The 20,666-nt window shown below is 50.8% G+C and overlaps 1 protein-coding gene across 3 annotated transcripts; it reads right to left on the reverse strand.

The window, feature by feature from the left end:
- Positions 1-306: 306 nt before the first annotated feature.
- Gtf3c5 (general transcription factor IIIC subunit 5) lies at positions 307-20,666 on the reverse strand. Of its 3 annotated transcripts, none has more exons than XM_087652960.1 (12): positions 20,267-20,646; positions 17,133-17,352; positions 14,235-14,433; positions 8,604-8,799; positions 7,527-7,631; positions 6,050-6,164; positions 4,777-4,857; positions 4,523-4,620; positions 3,416-3,498; positions 2,547-2,689; positions 1,675-1,836; positions 307-1,217 (listed from the first exon to the last, which is right to left on the reverse strand). In XM_087652960.1, the coding sequence occupies exons 1-11, from the start codon at positions 20,417-20,419 to the stop codon at positions 1,700-1,702; spliced, it is 1,530 nt and encodes a 509-aa protein (XP_087509086.1). In that variant the 5' UTR covers positions 20,420-20,646; the 3' UTR covers positions 307-1,217; positions 1,675-1,699. The 3 variants fall into 3 exon arrangements, with proteins under 3 accessions (XP_087509086.1, XP_087509088.1, NP_001073410.1); XM_087652962.1 differs by having other exon boundaries at positions 14,235-17,035; positions 17,114-17,352; positions 20,267-20,431; NM_001079941.1 differs by having other exon boundaries at positions 314-1,217; positions 1,675-1,854; positions 20,267-20,666.

Genomic DNA, 20,666 nt, shown 5'->3' on the forward strand with positions numbered 1-20,666 from the left:
TACAGCTCTTGGCTGAATCTCCACCCTATCCCATGCCCCAAGACTGTGGACCTGTCCTTAACTGGGAGCCAACTGCTTACAATAAATCCTGACTGTTCTGCTTCTTGAGAGTCTTGGCTAGCAAGTGCCACAAAGTACTATAGTTCTTTTTGTTTCTTAGTACTATAGCTCTGCTGGAGACAAGTACAGCCTTTCTCAAACACGCCCAGAAAAACACAAATGGAAAATAAATCAATATAGGGTGCAATACACAGACTCAGTAATATGACGTCAGACGCCAGTGGCCAGGACATCGAGAACCAGTGCTTGCTTCTGAGGGGGGTTTATTTTTATTTTTATTTTTTTTTTACTAAAAGCACTTTTATTTACATGGGAATTCAGGAGAATTACAATACTTTACTAAGTGTGGCTAGACTTCAGGAAGTCCTTCTAGTCTGGCCAACCCAAGGCAAGACGGCCATTGCCCTGGGCTCTGTGCAGGTGAGGCCTCTAGAGGGCATAGGGTCCCTCCCTCAGCACCCTCCTCAGATCCAGAGTCAAAGTATTCCTGGGTAGATGGGATCGGAACCTAGGTCTCCTCCCCAAGGACAAGGATGGGCAGTCATTAGGAGTGGGAAAGCCCCCAGCTGAAGTGTCCTGGCAGCCACTATGAAAGAAGTCCTCTGGGCACAGGCAAGGCTAGCGAGCCTTTGGGGAAGAGCTCCTTCCTGCCTTTGGGCTGAGTGTTCTTTGAAGCAGCAGGAAGCAGGGTCAGCAAGGACTCGGGTCTGGCTGGCCGATCCCCAGTGAGCTGGGGAATCACTTGAGCCAAGTCAAACAATGGTCTTCAATCTTGTCAGGAGGATGGGCTGGCTCGAGGCATTTGGCTGTGAATGGCTGTGTCTGGACTGTGTGTGCCAGGCTGTTCAAGGCACTGAGGCCACAAAGAGACAAGGCAATGGCCCATCTTTGGCTCAGCACCCTCAGGAAGTGGTGCTGCTGCCCGGGGGAGGTTATGCACAGGGGACCTTCCATGGAGGCCCACTTGGCAGGGACTTGACAGTCTCTGGTTGCACAAAAGGAAGCTGTGAGACAGGGTGTTTTCAGGGAATTGAAGAGTTGGTCCTTTGGTGAAGTCAGGCTGCATACAGCCTGGGGTTGCCTAGTGTCCTCATCTCACCACTCTGGATGGGACATAAGCCTGTCCCAACTGTCCCACCATGGCATACCAGCATGTCCTGAAGGAGGGAAGGAAGAAATGAGGTGCTAAAGCCTCAAGCAAAAGAAGCACTCCCAACTTTACCACCCCCCATGTTGAGACTCCCAGGAAAATTGATTAACAGGACAATTAGGGCTGGTCTTGGCTTATACCAAGGCCACCCCAAACAGATGGTGCTCAAAAAGGCAGTTTAGCCAACCAGGCTCCTCAGGCCCCTGTCACTATATTCACAAGACCCTTAGGGCCAGGATGGGTGCCCTAGGTTTACCACATCTACCTCAGGCTTTTGCTGGTCTTAGCCTTGGGACATCTGTATGGCAGTCTTCCACCCAGGACAGAAAAGCAGATAGTACCAAGCAGCAAGACATAGCCAGAGCCAGGGCCTCTGGTTAGGACACCAGCTCTCTTCAGAGGAGCCTCTAGGCTCCTCCGTGACCTTGCTCTGGCGTCTTTGTGAGGACAGTTGCTGGTCTCACCTGGCCACCCGGGAGCAGTGCTTCCTCACACGTAATCCAGAATCTCTGTTTCCATCTCATTCTCACTCCCATCTGAGGGCTTGAACTCCTCCTCTTCTTCCTCCTCCTCCTCCTCCTCTCCAGATTCAAACATCAGCTGCTCTTTCCCATGATCAGCCTTACCTGTGTTGGAGAACAGAGCTGCACGAGAAGGAAAGAAGGCTGTGTTCCAACGCAGGCTTCTAGGTGGCCCTAGAGCCCACTCACTGTGATGGGAAGCTGGCTCAAATAATACGCAAAGCATGAGGGCGGGGACCAAGAGGGCGGGGTGCAGACAAGTAAGGCATGTTTGAATCCATGTTCTGGGGAGAACCATGAGCAGCCTGGGGCCCAGTGTACCTGGAGGGCATACACCATTATTCCCAGAAAAGCTTCAAAGCCTTCACTGGGCTCCCAAGAGTGAAGCCTACACCCCAACACCGCCAGGAAGCCTGCTCTACTCAGATGCCTGCTACCCGGCTTGGAAGGAGTCCCTCCCAAGAGCTTCTCATTGCTCTCAGGTCCCCTTGTAGATCCCTGCCTTGCAAACACCTCACTTTCCAGTGCCCTAGGGGCTAGCTCAGGCTTTGTTTTGAGCAACAGGCTGAGAAATGCAGTGCAGAGCCATGGGCCACATAGCCCCATGGGAAAGGATGGGCAGAGCTGTCCTTCCTGTATGGGAAGGTCGCATCGCTTCCCTCCTGTCGGCACATGTTCAGTGTCACTGCTGAGTGCTGGCTCACAGACCTCCCCTCTACCATAGATAGATAGTAGGAAGGTCTCTGGAGCTTCTTGTCAGCTTTTGTCAGACTTGTTTTGAACAGGTCTGAGGCTTCCCTGCAAGTGGCTCTCACCAGGCCTCTCAGAGCGGATGGTCTGTAGAATCATGAGTGACATAGTGTCTCTCAGGTGGTCTGTGGTCTTGGGGAGGCACCACCCATCTTTCTCTGTGCATACACTCTCTGTCCCATCATTGCGGTGAACAATTTTCTGTAACCTGTGGGCAGAGAAAGCTGCATGGATAGAATCCCTGGACAGGGCTTGTTGGGGAGCTTATTCAGAGACCCAGAGTGGGACTCCATGTGCGCTGGATCATGGGATGTTCTAACACAGGGCTATGGGCAGGGGGGTTGTGCAAACAGGAGGCCAGTGGGAGATTTGTACATGGTCTCTACGTGGGAGACGGTGCTCAGACAGGTGTCTCAGAGGCAGTGGGTGATGGAGAGCTTGCAGGGGCGAATGGTCTCAGCTGGGCTCCCTAACTTCTGTAGTCTCTGAACACCCCCACCCACCCAAATAAAACCCTACACAAAGCTGGATGTATCCCCCAGAGATGCTTTCCTGCTAACAGTCAGCTTTCCCTGGGTCCCACCCACATGCTGCCTTGTTTGGCATGTCCCCTTTAGTGCTGTTGCCCACTCTTGGTGTTTCTTAGCTGTGGTTGAGAACAAACAGGCTGAAGGGGCCCAGGATTAGGAACCATACATGCAAGGAGTGACTGCTACTAGCAAGCAAGGCTGCTTTCTACAGGGCACAGTGCAAGCCTGCGGTTGTCAGGAGTCTTACAGCTCACATACGCAGGACTCAGGGCTGCACCCGTCCCAGTGGCCAAGTCTTCCCTAAGAGCCCAGCTGCAGGAAGAGCTACAGAGAACACTAGTACTGAGCGAGTTCTAACCCAGAATCCAGGGCCTATCCCTGGGCACAGGACGCCCCATACATACTCTTCCACATTCAAATCACACAGCTGGTAGAACATCTGTCGATAGGGTGGCAGAGCCCCTTCCCGGAAGATGTAGACCGAATCCTGAGGAAGAGGGAAGAGATGGGATGGCTGCAGAGTACCCCAGGTCTAACAATGCAGGGGACACCCATGCTGTGACTTTCGTGGAAGTCTAAGGGGTTGGCTTGTCCTCAGGCCCAGGGCAGCCAGCAGATGTGGAGAGAGAAAGCTCTCTCCCCAGGAGGTGCTGGGAGGATGGAGGCAGTAAGGCCCTCCTCAGTTTACAGCATGGGATCCATGCTGGGCTCTGCCTTCTGCATCTTCCAAAAGGAGCCGGGTTGCTCCTCACTGGCTGTTTCTACTCAGTCACTCTATGGACCCTGCATGTTCCCTTGGCCACTTTTTGGGGAGGAAGACAGGGTTTAATGAGTATCATTTTCCCCCTTTTCCACTTGGAATATAGCCCTAGAGTCAAAGACAAGGCCCCCAAGACACTGGTGGCCAAGGCATGATGGCACTAGGGGATAGCTGTTTTCCTCATGTCACTTGTCTCTGCTCAACTTGAATTTTCTGACACAGCTACTTAAGCAGTGACTCCAGGGTAGAGACACACTTGCTTGGCCTTCTCCAGGACTGTGGAGTGGTCAGAAGTGTGGGAGTGTGCTAGCTCCTGCTGGGCTGTGCTGATGAAAGTGTGAGCTCTGGAGGGCTGTGTGCATCCCATAATGCATTTCACCCCACAGCTGATCCGAAGATGTTCTCGCTTGGCCTGCTCATGTATATGTCTGACCCCCACATCCCAGTAGCAGTTATAGGCCTCAGGGAGCCAGGCTCCCAAGGGGCAGCTGCATATATCTGCTGTGGTCAAATTTCCCTCTTTAAGACTCAACACCACCTCTGCCCAGACGGCTCTAGTTGCCCATGACCTTGGGTAGATGGCACCCCAGATTCTCACTTTGTTTGTGGAGGGGCCTAAGGGGTGAGTAACGCAAAGGCACTGGGTAGGAAGAGCTGAGTCGAAGACCCCAGCATCACTTAGAAGTGCCCAGCCCTGCAGTGACACTTCAGTGCCCCCACCTGAGCGTCCACGGAGCCAGAGAGCACTCACCTTGAGCTTGTACTTATTGTAGGTCAGTTTCCGTGGGCCATCGCTTCCTGATGGGCCCAGACCCTGCTTCAGGTCATGCATGGTGACAGGTTGGCTGGCTGCATGGAAACAAGGCTGTGCTTTGGTACAGGCGTGGGGATCACCCACCTGACCTTCTGCATCTGCCTGTAAGGAAGGGCCGGCAGACCCTCCCATCTGGTAGTCTGATGCCCACCTCCCTTGCGGGTCCTGATGTGGACGATTCAGCCACTTACGTGTCTTCTTGACGGTGATGGGGAGGCTGTAGTTGTATGTGCTGCGCTTCGCTTTGACGGGCATGTCCCTGGAGCCATATCCTGCATGCAAGAGCCATGTGTCAGGAGTGGGTGCCAAAGCCATCTGGGAAGCGGCCGGGGACCCACCTCACGGTGGCCAGCTCCACCTGCACCTACAGGAGGATGGACGCCAGCTCATCTGGCACTGATCTCCTTATGTGGTTTCCCTGGCACCCTGGGCTGGATACTTAAGGAAGACCCATGTCAGGCTTTGCTTATGGGCTAGAGGCACAGCACAGCCAGCAAAGGGCCAGCGTTTCCAGTCCCAAGCTCTTTATGTTGTTCCATAGGCTCTCGGTAGTGGGCGCGGCTAGGGACACAGAAAGGTTTCTAGCCTAGTTGCTCCACAGGAGTAGACTCAGTTTTTGGAGACAGATTTTCACCATGTAGCCTTGATTGCCTGGGAATTCACTATAAAGACTGCTGGCCTTGAACTCATAGAGATCCGACGGCTTCTGTCTTGTGAATGTTGGGATTAAAGGTATGTGCTACTCTGTCCTGCTGGAAATGGTTTCTTTAAAAATAAACAAGTAAATACATACTATACATAATTATATATAATGCATATAGTGTTTTATTATATAACATTAGCTATATAGTATATGTGTATGTGTATGTAAATACAGGTGCCTATGGAGACCAGAGGCGTTATATCTCTGGAACTGTAGCTACAGACACTTCAAATTGTCTGACATGGGTGGTGGGAATTAAACATGGCCCTCGGTAAGCATGTGTGCACTCCTAACTGCTGAGCCATCCCCATTCAGCTCCAGAACAGAAGAGAGTGCTAGAAATGGTGGCTGGAGAGGTGCTGTGCAAACGTAAGAATTCAAGTTGGGATTCCAGCACCTCCACAGCAAGATGGACACCCTGCATGCATGCCTACCAATCCAGGCCCTGGGTGTGTGACAGGGACAGGATTGCTGGGGCTTCTAGCCAACTGAGAAAATGTGAGCCCCAGGTTCATAAAGAGCTTCTGCCTCAAGGGCTAGGTAGAAAGTGACAAGGACCCTAACCCTGTCTCTGGCTCCCACGTGTATGAACAGGAGCGCTCTCCTGCACACACATGTGCTGCTGATACTCAAAACACAGATGCACACAGATACACACACAGATGTCTTATTTTTGTTTGTTTGTTTGTTTGTTTGTTTTGGTAAGGATGGTGCTAGAAATGGTGGACACAGAGACAAAGACAGAAAGTAAACATATTTACCATATTTCATTCCACAACGGATTCGAAAGTCAAGGACTTGATAAATCTTGGCATCTGGGTGCTTACGAGGGTCATAGCCAAATCGAATCCACAAGCTTCTCCATGGGCCTGTTATCTGGAGACCAAAAAGAAACTGAGTGTGAGGATCCTCTAGTCCATAGGTGGGGCCAACCCCTATAGTGAGGCAGCAGGAGCCCCTGAGCTCTGAAAGCATGGCCTTAGGCTTCACCCTTTGATGGGGTTCTATGAGGGTAAAGTGAGATCAGGAGTTTCTACCACTGTTCGTGGTACCCAACTGTTTCTTCCATGACAGTTAGACTAAGAAGTTATGTTCAGTGAGAGAAGGTGGCTTTCCAGGCTAGAGGCCAACAGTGCCTCTGTCCAGCATCAACCGCTATGGTTATGTTTTATGCTGGCAGGTAGGACCCCCTTCCTTCTGAACTTGTAGGAAGCTCTGGACCACCCCACCCCCACCCCTATCTCCATCCTCTCTTGGGAGGCCTCAGGTAGCTCTGCCACTCATTGGCTGCAGAACCAAGACATGACATGTCAAGACCCTGAGTCCAGCTTTCCCTCAGAAATAAGAATGGACTCTTACTGCCACCTCCAGGAGGAATGAAGGCAGTGATATGTAGCTTCATCCCGTGCCAGGCCCTCAGGAATTTCTCACTACAACATCACTATGCACAGAAGGCTTACCTAAGACTCAGGTGATACTTCTTCCTTTAAAGTCATCCACACACAGCCTGATTGGAAAGTTGTGGTAGACCTAGGGGCTTTGAAATCTTTCTGTTTCTTTTTTGGTGTCCATGTGTATAGGTCTTGGTGTGTGTTCACATGTGTGGGTATACGTCTCTGTGTGTGTGTGTGTGTGTGTGTGTGTGTGTGTGTGCACGCATGGTTGTGGGGTAGGTGATGTGATATGTGTGTGATGTGATGTGTGTGTGTGATGTGTGTGTGTATGTGATGTGATGTGTGTGTGTGATGTGTGTATGTGATGTGATGTGATGTGTATGTGTGTGTGTGTGATGTATGTGATGTGATGTGTGTGTGTATGTGATGTGATGTGTGTTGTGTGTGTGTGTGTGTATGTGATGTGATGTGGTGTGTGTGTGTGTGTGTGTGTGTGTGTGTGTGTGTGTGTGTGTGTATCAAGTACCAGAGGGTGTGGTTGGTTGTCTCTTTCACTCTTCACCTTATTTTTAAGATACAATTCCCCAGGACCTGCCCAACTCTACCTACTCAGTGTTGGGGTCACAGGCACATGCTACCACATGGGTATTGGGGACCCTCAAGCCACTGTAGCAAGCACTTTACCCACTGAGCCATCTTCTCAGCTCTGTAAATAGTTTTAACAAGTTGTCTCAAGGTGTCAGGTAAGAGGGATGCTAGGAAGTATGTGTGCCTTCTGTTGGCATGGCTCTAATATGTCCCAGCAGGGATCATGGACCACACTGGTGGGAGAGACTAGACTTACCATGTAATAAGCCATATAGGGAAGCAAGATCTTAAGCTTGTCAGGATGGACACTGACGTTAGACTTGACAGCATTTCGTGACCAGATGGGACGGATGTCAAAGAGCTGGGGAAAGTCAAGGACAGAGTTTGAGATAAACACCAACAGCTACTGGCTTCTATATCAGCTGTCCCTGTGTATCTGGAACCCACCATACCGACCAGTCACTCATGACCCCTTCCTCCTTACCCCAATCCCTTAGAGGCATGGATTTTACCTCTTGGACACGACCTTACATGGTTCACAGTACAGGGCTGAGCAAGCACACACTGAAACCCCAGAGCCCTGATCACTCCCAGCCTGGAAGGCACCTTCCCTGAAGGAGGTGAGGGGATGGCCTGGTCCGGGGGAGGCTGTACTAGGCACTGTGAGCCACAGGGGAAGCCTCAGGTGACTACTGAGGTTCAGCAAGGGCTGCAGTCTCTGAAGGACCCAGTCCTTGAGCAGGGTGACTCTAGCTTCAAAATAGAAAGCCCCATGTGAACCTGCTATTTAGGACAGTAGACCCAGCAGAGATCCAGCCACTGCCACAGAGCACTGGAAACCAGAAGGCAGTGTCCTGTGACATGCTTCCAGTTACACCCAGGGTGAAGGCACCATAGCCTGGCACATGGCCAGTTCCCGTGCATTTGTTACAAGTAATAGGTCTACACAGACTGTCAGACCAGCGCCACACTCTAGCCACATCTCAGCAACGACCCACCTCTGGCACCCCTAAGGGACTTTTAAAAAACTCTAGGGACCATTTTCAACTTTGGAAATGCGGGGCTTCTGAGGTCCTGAGCATTCAGCCTTGCCCCAGCACAGTGATTCCCGCCCTCTTTTTATTTTACTTACAGTAATTGTCTAATTGTCAAGGCTAGTCCCAATCTCACTCTGCCAGTCAACTACCCCTGCTCCTGGGCTAATAGGCTGGGCCACCAAGCCCAGCTTTTAGATGTAACAGCTGGAGGTGCTAACTGGCCAGTGGGAGGGAAAGCGGAGCCAGCGTGGTGGTGCAGTGTGGTGGCCCAGCAGGCTAGGGGGGCATGAGCTCACCTTCCTCAGCTCCTCCTCCACCTTCTGATCGATGGGGTTGGTGCAGGCTTTCTTCCACGTCTGCACTGCAGCCTCCAACGGCTGTTCAGGGACTTCAGTGTCCTCAAAGTTGACAAAGATGGCATTGTGAGGGCGCCGGGCTCTACTCAGTCCAATCAGGTTCTCTCCTGAGATGGAGGGATTGTGATAGCCTTCTCTGTGGACAGAGGGAGACGATTAGATTACCATGTGAGGCACAGGCCTGGTCAGGCAGGCAGAGGATCCAGCAGGTCTCACCAGTAGACCATACCCACATGCCTTTCTCTGGATTCAGTGGAGGGACGCCCACTACTACCTACTGGAAAAGCACGTGCCCTTAGGTTTCCCTCAAGGGTGAGACTGGGTTGTAACAGCCTGCAGTGGCTCTGGGAAACTCTGGGGCCAGTGGCCCTGAAGGAGGGCAAGGTCCCTATGTCTCAGAGCTGGGTATGGGAAAGGGCACCATCGAAAGGCTGGTGGTCTCTCAACTGCAACTTCATCTAGCCCCACACGACACCAGCCAGCCAGTGCAGAGCCACACAACATCTGGCCAGTGCAGAGAACACCATCCAAATGCCCATCAGCTGCACGTGGACAGGGTCGTGGTGGACTCTGCCTACTTACATGACCCACTTAACTCTCCTGCTAGAAGCTGGGCCTTAGCCCCAAGAAGCCTGGCTGCAGCTACCTGAGCCAACTGGTCTTCTACTGAGCAGACAGCAACTTGGCTCAGAAGCATCTGGGCAGCACAGAAGAATGAAAAGGATGTAGCCAGATGGTGTCACCAAAGCCCAGAGGGTAAGCCAGGGTCCTATCTATCCACCCCATAGTGTCCAACCCAAGAAGGACCCAAGTGACCTGCACGCTGTGTGGCGGTGATCTGTGTGTGCATGGGAGGGTTGAGAGGTGGGCGAGCAGTGTTTCTCATACACGGGGCAGAGAGCTACACCTTCCTCAGTTTGCCATGAACCTTAAAAATAGTGTTGTTGTTGTTGTTGTTGTTGTTTTGGAGACAGGGTTTCTCAGTGTAGCCCTGGCTGTCCTAGAGCTCACTTTGTAGACCAGGCTGGCCTAAAACTCACAGAGATCTGTCTGCCTCTGCCTCCTGAGTGATGGGATCAAAGGCGAACACCACCACTCCCGGCTAAAGCAGCAGTTTGCGAACACGCATTTACCTGTATCAGCAGCATAGAGCCTGCCCAGGAGATGGCTCCTAAGGTTCTTAGAGCGACTCTTTAAGGATAGCTGGCAGGAGCCGCAGGCTCAGAGACAGCAGTTTCAGGAACCCTCAGTTTCAGCCTGTGTTTCCCCCATACCAGTCCCACCCCACAGCACCACAAGTACATTTTACTGTGTATCCAGGATGCCACAGTCCCGTCCACATAGTCATCTCCTTTTTATGTGGACGTGTCTGTATGTCTGTGTAACATATGTGTGGATTTTGAGGAGGCCAGAAGTTGTGAGCCACCTGATGTGAGTGCTGGGAACAAACTCTGGTCCTCTGGAAGAGCAACAAATGCTGCCACCACTGGGCCACCTCAGCCCCGTCACCCTTTTATAAGAACAGTATGCTGCTACGAACGCAGGCTGGTCTAGAATTCCTAGGCTCAAGCAATCCTGCTCAACCCCATCCAGTTTGCACTTTACCCTACTTTTCTCCACACATGCATATCAACCGTAAACTTAAAAAATAAATAAGTGATTTTTCCATTGGCAAACAAAATATGAAACAAGGGGTCAAGTCTGTGGGTTTTTTTTTTTCAAATGTGCCTTTCAGGAGCCATACCAGGTAGGTACATCCCTATCCTGCTTTAAAGACTTTCCCCCTCAGCCCCCAACACCCTCAAGAAGAGAAGTAGGTGGCTGGCCTTCATTTTAGAGAGGGGCGTAAGGGAAGGACCTCAGGGCTCTCTCTGGCTAGCTCTACTGACCACAGTGACCCTAAATCTGTGGAGAACCACTGGTAGAAGCAGAAGGGGCTCAACACCCTGCCAGCCTCCCCTCTGTAACCCCAGCCTATAGGACATCCAACCCCAGAGGGCAGACAGCCAGGCCCTCCTCCCCTGGCCAGACAAGTCCCCAAAATCAATAGTGCCTGGGAAGAAAAGCAGGTTCTTTCCGTGTGCTAGGAATCTACCCAATCACATAAGGAAGAAAAGGGTCATACCCATGGGCCCAAAGACAGCTGGCCCCAAGCCACGACCTACTCCGGAAGTGTGGACAGCTGCCTACCAGCCCCTCTGTGCAGAGCATAGCCCATGGTCTTCTGCGTAGAGTTCTTCCAACTACAGGTGCCAGGTACTTTGTAAGAGTAAGCTTACTTTGTAAGCACATCAGAAATTTTGAAAAAGAAGCGAGGCAGTCAAGCATAGTGGTGTAAACACATGGGGACACACAGACAGACAGACGGACAGACACACACGCACGCATGCACGCACACATGCACTACTAGTTAGATAAATAATCCTACCCAATGCGGGGCTCACACTCTCCTGCCAGGCACTCGGCAGTGCAGTGAGTGGTCCTCTACCGCGAAGGGTTTCAGCAGGGAGGCAGTGGCACTTATGCTCTGTGGTTGATTCTTTTCTTAACACTTGTTTCTTCTTAACAAGCACAACTTACTTTCACAATGAAAACAACCAGCAGAGGAGGGAAAGCGACAGACCAAACAGCCCTGGGAGAAGGCATTGAAGAGCACCACGAAAGGCACGGAAGCCTCTTCCCTTTTTTGTTTTTTGAGGCGTGGTTTCTGTGTGTACCCCTGGATGTCCTGAAACTCACTCTGTAGTCCAGGCTGTCCTCAACCTCAGAGTTCTGCCTGCCTCGGCCTCCTGAGTGGTGGGGTTAAAACTGTGCAACACCACCATTCTCTACTTTCGTTTAAGTCAGCTCAGGGTGGCCTTAAAACTTGTGACCCTCAACTTTCTGAGTGCTGGGATTACCAGCGTGTGAATCTATAATCCCAGCAGTTGTACTTATTTGAGATAAACTCTCTGTTGCTCAGGCTAGTCGGAAGCTCCTGGGCTCAGGTGAGTGCCCTGCTTCGGCTTTCCTGGGAACTGGAGTATGGGCATATACTATTGCACCTCCAGCTCATGTGGGCTTTTTTTGTTTCAAGGCAGGGTTTTCTCTAACAGCCCTGGCTGTCCAGGAACTGGCTTTGAAAACCGGGTAGCCTTGAACACACAGACAGAAATTCCCTTGTCTCTGCCTCCCATGTGCTAAGATTAAAGGCATACACCACCAAATCCTCCTCACAGGGAGGGAATAATATGCTTTTTGGGGTGAGATCTAAGCCTGCTGCAACAGCCTAGGGATTTTAACCTGAATTAAAATGGGCCCCATGGACTCATATATGTGAATGCTTATCCAAAGGATGGAACCTTTTGAGAAGGATTAGAAGGATGAGGAGGCGTAGCCTTGTTAGAGGAAGTGTACCACTGGAGGGGTTCTGAGGTTTTAAAAGCCAGGCCAGGCCCAAATCAATCAATCAATCCCTCTCTCCTCTCTCTTCTCTCTTCTCTCTTCTCTCTCTCTCTCTCTCTCTCTCTCTCTCTCTCTCTCTCTCTCTCTCTCTCTGTGTTTGTGACACACACACACACACACACACACACACACACACACACACACAGAGGCTTTGGAAGTGGCAGCTCCTCATGCCTCCTCTGCACAGGCTCCAGGTTTAGTCTAGAATGTTCTCTCTGAACACTTTCTTGCCTTGGTCCTCCATCACTCATTTTTACAGCTAGCTCCCCTTTTTTTTTTTTCTCTCTCTCTTTTCTTTTTTTCGGAGCTGGGGACCGAACCCAAGGCCTTGCGCTTGCTAGGCAAGCGCTCTACCACTGAGCTAAATCCCCAACCCCTACAACTAGCTCCTTAATGGCTTCTGGAGCCCCAGCCACCCTCACAATGTATTTAATGCACTTACGCATTTGCTCACATTCTGCCCTGCTTCCCAGCCTCCAACCTAGAACAAACCTCCCTGCCATGTAATCTGTTGACACCAAGTCCTATGGGTCACCACAGGACTGTATCAGAGTTTCTGTCCTACCCCATCCAAACATGGCCACCCTGGACACACCTCCTGGACCATCCCATGCCTCTGCTGTCCCTCACACTACCACTTGTTTTACACTGCAGTGTCTGTTCTAGCACCTGCCCAGAACCCACCACATGCCAGGTCAGCCCTCGAGCTGGACCTTCTGAAGACTGCGCACAGCCAACAGTCTCCTCAAAGAACACGGGAGACCAACCGCAGGCTGGCTTCCAAGCTGCCTTCCTCTTCTGGCTTATCTGTGTGCTGACCTGCTTCCCAAGGCTCCTGCCACTGGGCCCCAGCCATTGGCAGCACTTGGTTATAGGAGAGAGCAAAGCCAGTCAAAGCACTGCCCTGGGAAGCATACAGCACGACAAGAAAGGCTGTCTTTGCGTATGTCATTTTAAAAAAGTAACAGGCATGGTGACTTTAACCTATGACCCCAGCACTTGGGAAGCTAAGGCTAGAGAGGCTGCAATTCTGAAGCTAGCCTGGATGTTGCGATTTGCTCTGGGCCAGCCTGGGCTACAGAGACAGACCTTTTCTCTAAATATCACAAGCGTAATAGTAGGAACAGTGTGAGACTAAGGATTGGGCAAGGCCCAAGGACTGGGCAAGGCCAGACACAGAGCTTCCTGTGTGGCCTGGAGACCCCAAGTTTCATTTACACCCTTTATAAATGGGGATGACAAAGAACTGTCAAGTGTTGGGAGGAGAGAGAGCAAATGCAGGCTCGATACCTCACCACAGCTGGTGAGCACTACTAATCTCATATTGAGTATTCAAATTAATTTCTTCTACATTAGTCAGTCCTGGCTCTTATACACAGGAACTCTTCTTCCTCTGTGCCAATGTACAGATGCCTCCAGAGAAAAGCCCACATTTGACAATGCCTGAGACCTGCCTTTTCAACAGCCCCATTCTGTCCAGATCGTGTAATACTAAATGACTCATCTCGCTTGAGTTGCATGTGGTCTTATTTGGGACTTTACAACCCTGAGCGCAAGAGATGCCCACCGCTGACTGAGATATCTGCAGCCCATCCTCAGAACACAGACCACAGCCCGTACTCAGTGAGCAGGATTCAGAGACAGCCATCATCAGCTCAGAGGGAGGGCCCAGCAGATAGGTGAGTGCTGGATAGTGCTGGCAGCTCCCTCCAGCCATGTGTGCAGACAGGGAGGTAGCCAAGGGGACAAACAGACTGAGCTTCTGCAGGGAGATGGCAGAAGGCACTCTGCTAGGACAGGAACCAGGAGGCCATGAGATGGACAGAGGAGACAAAAAAGGCCTGGGTTGGTGTGGGATGCTCGAATATGGCATTTCACAGGTAGCACTATTACCGGTGACTGCAAGGTCCAAAGAGAGGCTTGTCAGCAGTGACCAGGGGGTCAAAACCAGAGAGCACTTCTCATCAGGTGCTCTGAGTCCCACTAGTTCACTGTATGTTGGGAATGAAGCCAGTGTGTGACCACCAGGCCACTGCTTAGGGCGTTCCCCTTCTGAATTTAATCCTGATGCCTTGGCTGCAGGCCTTCTGCTGCTCTGAGGCCTGGGTGAGGCTGGGGGCTGCCTACCGGTGCTGTGTCTCAGGGCGATAGAAATAGTCCACGGGGGTGTCCAGCCTGGAGAAGATGGGCGGGGGGATGTAGAGTGGCAGCTCCTGATGGAAGAACTCCTCCTTCTCAGGCTTGCGCATGAGCACTCTGTCGTACATGGACACGTGCGTGCCGTCAGTCTCTGTGTGCACTGCCAAGTACTGGAAGTCAGACATTCCTGGAAAGACAGAGAGCAGATGGCAGACTCTCCCTCAGGCTCTGGTGCTGCTATGCTGACACCCAAACCCTCTCAGGGAGGTGCCAAATGGGCGGTGCAGTAAGAATGGCTCGGGGGAGACAGGGAAGCCATGGCCCAGCAGGGAAAAGCCCAGGGAGCTAGTCCATAAAACACAGTGAACCTCTGCTTCTAATACAGTATTTCCGCCATGCTGCAGGGGCTGCTGGTCCAGGGCCACAATGAGCAGCAGGGTGTTGGCAAATTAGAGAAACAGAACTGTGCTACATTAGGAACAACTTTCCCTCTGGAAGGACAATCCTCGTGGTGAACACTCACCCATCAGGGTGATGTACATCAATGCCCAGCCCAAGGGACCCCAGGTCCAGGTCCTATTCTCCCTTTGTTCCAGGTTTGAGACATGATTTTCCTGTAACCAAGGCTGGCCTCAGACTCCACTCCTGCTCCTTTTTTCTCTTTGGATTCTCTTTTCTCACTAGTCTTTTCAGATTTTCCCTTAGAGCAGCAGCTATAACCAGCCATCTGAGGAATGTTGGTCATTTGCTAAGCACCTCTCACAAGCTCTTGCTCTTTAAGAAGCACCGTCTCTGTGAATCTTCTCCAGAGCCTACTGAATGCTGGCTCTGTAGCCCTAGTACACAGATAAGGAGACTGAGCTTCCTGCCTGGAGAAACTGGGGAGTGGGGTGTGTGGGAGAACAAATACAGTGACGTGCCTGTGTGAAAACCTTACGGGGAAGCTCACTACTGTACACGCTAACTTAAAGTTTGGTAACAGGCAGCCAGGGCTTATAAACCACAATTCCAAAGTAAATGCTGGGGGTGCTGCCTTTCCAGTTCCTGCTTCCTCCCCACAGTTCCTGGAAAGAGCAATGCTCAATGAGGATCCTAACAAGGCATCCAGTCAGCTGGGGAAACTTGCTGGGGAGGCAGACAGTGTCACGGTGCTGCAACTGCGCCGTCAGTCACCGTGCTGCAACTGCGCCAGTCAGTCACCGTGCTGCAACTGCGCCGTCAGTCACCGTGCTGCAACTGCGCCAGTCAGTCACTTTGCTGCAACTGCGCCAGTCAGTCACTTTGCTGCAACTGCGCCAGTCAGTCACTTTGCTGCAACTGCGCCAGTCAGTCACTTTGCTGCAACTGCGCCAGTCAGTCACTTTGCTGCAACTGCGCTGTCAGTCACCGTGCTGCAACTGCACCATTTGGGAGGCTGATATAGAGGCTCAGTGGGCGTAGAGTTTAAGGCCAGCTTGGGAGAAGATCCCAAAACACGGTTGTCTCAGACTGGAGATCTGACCACTAGTTTGATCTGGTCCCACACAACCGTTTATCTTAAAATTGGAAGGTTTCTCACGGAACTCTAGATTCCTAGCTTCTCTCTCTCTTCTTTAATCATTATTTTTATTTCATGTGCATTGGTGTTTTGCCTGAATGTATGTCTGTGTGAGGGTGTCAGATCCCCTGGAACTGGAGTTACAGAGGGTCTTGAGTACTATGTGGGTGCTGGGAACTGAACCCAGGTCCTTTGGAAGAGCAGCCAGTGGTCCTAACTGCTAAGGCATCTCTCCAGTCTGTTAGCTTCTCATAAGTGTATAAAAGGTTGGGGCTGGAGACAAGACTCAGGGGTTAGGAACACTTCCTGATTTTCCTAGGACTTACGTTTACTTCCCATATCAGATGACTCATAACTGCCTGTAATTCCACCTCCAGGGAATTGGACCCTTCCTTCAGACATTTACATGCACTTACATGTGGAATATCCACATATAACAACAGAAAATAAACGTAAAAAGAGAGAGAGAAAACCAGGTATGGCGGTACACGTATTTAATCTCAGCATCCAGGAGGCAGAAGCAGGCAGATCTCTGTGCGTTTCAGGCCAGCCTGGTCTACACAGAGAGCTTCAGGACACTCAGGTCTATGCAGAGAAACCCTGTGTACTGGCTAGTTTTATGCCAACTTGTTCCACACTACAGAGGAGGGAATTCAATTAAGAAAATGCCTTCCGGGGTTGGGGATTTAGCTCAGTGGTAGAGCGCTTACCTAGGAAGCGCAAGGCCCTGGGTTCGGTCCCCAGCTCCGAAAAAAAAGAACCAAAAAAAAAAAAAGAAAATGCCTTCCTCAGATCAGTCTGTAGGCAGACCTGTGTAACATCTACTAATCAGTGACTGATGAGGGAGGGCCCAGCTCTTGTGGGTGGCACCCCCCTAGGCTGGTGGTCCTGGCTTCTGTAAGATCAGATTGAGCAAGCCATGAGAAGCAAGGCAGTAAGCAGCATCCAACCCCTTACATCAGCTCCCGCCCTGCCTGCGTTCCTCACTGCTTTTGATGAACTGTTATATGGAGCTGCGAGTGAAATAGCCCTTTTCTCCCACGCTGCTTTGTCATGTGTTTCATCACCAAGCAGTATGCCCACAATCCATAAAGGACTGTTGACTAATGGCTGCTTCCACAATGGGAAACGGCTGTGCTGTGCCTCAGGCACGGGCACACTCTACCCCACTTCCATGTGGCTTCACATGGAGCCCTGAGATCACCCGGTACACCTAGAGATGTCACAGTTACCCTGAGATCACCCGGTACACCTAGAGATGTCGCAGTTACCCTGAGATCACCCGGTACACCTAGAGATGTCGCAGTTACCCTGAGATCACCCGGTACACCTAGAGATGTCGCAGTTACCCTGGAATTTGTAAATTGTGGAGATGGTGCCAAGGATTTCCAGATCGAACGTGACGTGGGGGTGGGCCTCGTCTCCCGGGACACCTCTGCGACGCCTTGTTCTTTTCCGGACTCGGAGCAGCAGGCTACTGGTACTGAAGCGGTTAGCACACACTGGATGGCAGTATGGGTCCTTGGGCCGGAAGTAGAGCTCCAGCCTCTTGGTGGGGTCAGTGTAGATCTGTGGCAATGCCCAGGGAGACAGGGAAGCGGTAAGCAGCTGAACACCCAGCAGAGCTCTGCTCCTTTCCCACGATGCCCAGCTGACAGGGACTCAGGAAGGGCCTGGGGAGTGCGCTCTACTTCCAGCTCTTCATGCCAGTAAACTCTTTTTTTTTTTTTTTTTTTTAATTTAGTCTTCTCTCATATAGTACATCCTGACTGCTGTTTTCCCTCCTTCTTGGTCTCCCAGTCCCTCCCTCCCACCTCCCGTCTCTCCAATATCCACTCCTCCATTTCCCGTCAGAAAAGAGCAGAACTCCCAGGAATATCAACTGAACATGGCATAACAAGATACAATAAGACTAAGCACAAGCGTCATATCGAAATGGACAAGGCAACCCAGGAGGAGGAAATGGGTCCCAAAAGCAGGCAAAGACTCAGCAACAGCCCCTGTTCCCAGTGTTGGGAACCCCACAAGAACACCAAGCTACACAACCATAACACACATGCGGAGGACCTGGCTCAGCCCCAGACAGGCTCCCTGACTGTCCCTTCAGTCTCTGTGAGTTCCCATGGGCTCTAGTTAGTTGATTCTGTGGACCAAGTAGGACTCACTTTTTAAAATTTGTATGCATATGGGTGTTTTTTTAATTCAGTTTTTAAAGGTATATTTATTTTATGTATGAGTATACTGTTGCTGTCCTCAGATACACCACAAGAGGGCATCAGATCCCATTACAGATGGTTGTGAGCTACCATGTGGTTGCTGGGAATTGAACTCAGGAACTTTGGAAGAGCAGTCAATGCTCTTAATCATTGAGCCATCTCTCCAGCCCAGGACTCATTTTTTCAACCCAAGTTTATTCATGTTTAAAGAGTAAAGAGAATGAAGTCAAAGAGCCTCCTTCCAATAAGTTACAAAGTGAGAGAGATTAAGTGCTATCACCTATCAAGTGCAGTACACAAAGGGACTCTCCTGGTACCATACGACAGGCAGGGTTACTGTCCTACTTACTTCCGAACAGGCAGAGCTTTCAGAACTGACTAGGGTAGGGCTACGCAGGCCAAACACTACCCACCTGCTCCAGGACTCAATTGATAGTTTCTGGCAGTCATTTTTATTACCAATGGCCTTCCTTCTCCTTAAAGGAAAGAGAAACCAACAAAAACTCAAAGACTAGTGTCCAGCTCATGCACCATAGTGTTACAAGTATTTCTTTTTTTTTTTTTTTTTTCTTTTTTCTTTTTTTTCGGAGCTGGGGACCGAACCCAGGGCCTTGTGGTTGCTAGGCAAGTGCTCTACCACTGAGCTAAATCCCCAACCCCACAAGTATTAAAATTAGAAGAGTGGTGCCTAACTCCTGGTAAGTACTAACACATGCCACCTACATGTGAACAGATGTTTGCCCCACATTTGGTAAGAGACATGCAGTGAGTGTTAGTTGTGTGCGTGCGTGTGTGTGTGTGTGTGTGTGTGTGTGTGTGTGTGTGTGTGAACCAACAGTGTCAATCCACTCGTCTCACCCACAAGTTCAACTCCTGACTCCCAATACTTAGGATAGGGGCCTTCATGAAGTGCTCAGTAGCAAGCGAGGAAAAACATGAAAGTCAGAAGAAGCCTGGGGGCTGGAGAGACCACTCAGCAGTTAAGAGCACTCGCTGCAGTTCCCAAGACTGGAGTTCAGTTCCCAGCACCCAAACACTGGGCAGAGTGCAGTCACTTGTAATCACAGCTCAAAGAGATCCAACACCCTCTTCTGGCCTTCACGATCACCTGTTTACACAATTAAACATAAGGCTCAACTCTCCTTCTCATAAAACACACAGCTCTGACCTAATAGAGCAGAGATGAGCCTATTAGGGTTATCATGGCCTGGCACATCAGGAGTACTCCAGAAAACCAAGTAGAATGTATGAGTTATAGAAGACGGTCCCTATCAGGCATCCCTGGGCCAAGGGAGAATAAGGATTCCCTCAATGTCATAGCATGAGTAATGGAAACTCTACTAGCTCCATCAGCTCTTTTCCACACTCATTAAAAAATGGAGCAGAGGGGTTGGGGATTTAGCTCAGTGGTAGAGCGCTTGCCTAGCGAGCACAAGGCCCTGGGTTCGGTCCCCAACTCCGAAAAAAAGAAAAAAAAAAAAAATGGAGCAGAGGGCTGAAGAGATGGCTCGGTGGTTAAGAGCACAGGCTGCTCTTCCACAGGTCCTGAGTTCAATTCCCAGCAACCACATGGTGGCTCACAGCCATCTGTAATGGGATCTGATGCCCTCTTCTGGTGTGTCTGAAGATAGCAACAGTGTACTCATACATAAGGTAAATAAATCCTTTAAGAAAAAGAAAAAGAAAATGGAGCAGATATTAGAACAAGAGAGGTCCCAGCTCTGAGTTTACAGTTCCAGGGCCAATAAATATAATACATGAACAGGTAATAAATGTACCAAATTGAAGTCTGAGTGTAATTCAATGGAAAGCCAGATATTAACTACAGAATCTACTTATGCTAAGATGTTCAGGGAAATCATTCTAAAGAAATATTCCAAGATCCCGCAGAGTATCACTTTAGTTTCCCTACTTGTTGTGTGGCCTGTTCACTCGTATATACGTGCTTACCACAGAACACAACGTCAGCGAATTCTATCACTTTTAGTTTCAACTACAGGTGGTGCAAAAGTTCTTAACTCTTTCCTCCCGTGCCTCGGTTTTCTACCTAGAGCAGTAAGGTCAGAGCAGCTCACTGTCCTGGGACAAATGCTAAGCATGCCACTCACATTTGGGGACAGAAAGAAAACAATGTCTTGTTCACAACAGGTCCTAGAGCATGCCTAAACTCTCCGTTGCCAAGGAAACCACTCTCCCGCCGGGTGGTCCCGCCCATTCGATAGATGTAGATTCCTTTCCCGCGGTCCTGGAGTTTCCCAGCTCCTTACTCGAGAGACGCCTTCCTCGCCGCCCAGAGTCTGTAGCATCTTATCTTCGTTTTGCACCACGCCCGGGTACTCCACGCACACCAGTCGCCGTTCTCGCCGCAGGTCCACAGGGATGGCGGCCTTCGGGTCCGCATCCGACTCCACCGCCTCCATGCCTACCAGTCCGGTCCCGGCCCGCCGCCGTCCGCTCTCAAATGGCTCCTCTAGGCTTCACCTCAATGGTTCCGCGAAGGAATTGTTCCGATCCTCTTTACCTTTCGCGTCTCCTTAAATCAGGGAGACTCAAAGGCCTCCAGGAACCGGGGCGCCATGGCATCTGTTCATTTTGCGACCCCACAGCGGCCTAGAGGCTTTTTACTTTAAAAAGAAGAGGGTTGGACAAAGGGGCGAGACGAGGGTG

This window comes from Rattus norvegicus, chromosome 3, assembly GCF_021556685.1.
Source record: "Rattus norvegicus strain SHRSP/BbbUtx chromosome 3, alternate assembly SHRSP_T2T, whole genome shotgun sequence".
In the NCBI taxonomy this organism is placed as follows: Eukaryota; Metazoa; Chordata; class Mammalia; order Rodentia; family Muridae; genus Rattus; species Rattus norvegicus.

Bases quoted from the DNA above. Each gene is read 5' to 3' on its own strand.
- Gtf3c5 (NM_001079941.1), bottom strand. From the start codon at position 20,419: ATGGAGGCGGTGGAGTCGGATGCGGACCCGAAGGCCGCCATCCCTGTG. The intron at 4,858-6,049 runs GTAAATATGTTT...TCTTGCATGCAG, and splicing joins CCGTTGTGGAATGAAATATG to GATATGGCTCCAGGGACATG. The intron at 1,855-2,546 runs GTGAGAGCCACT...CTTCTCGTGCAG, and splicing joins CATCCGCTCTGAGAGGCCTG to CTCTGTTCTCCAACACAGGT.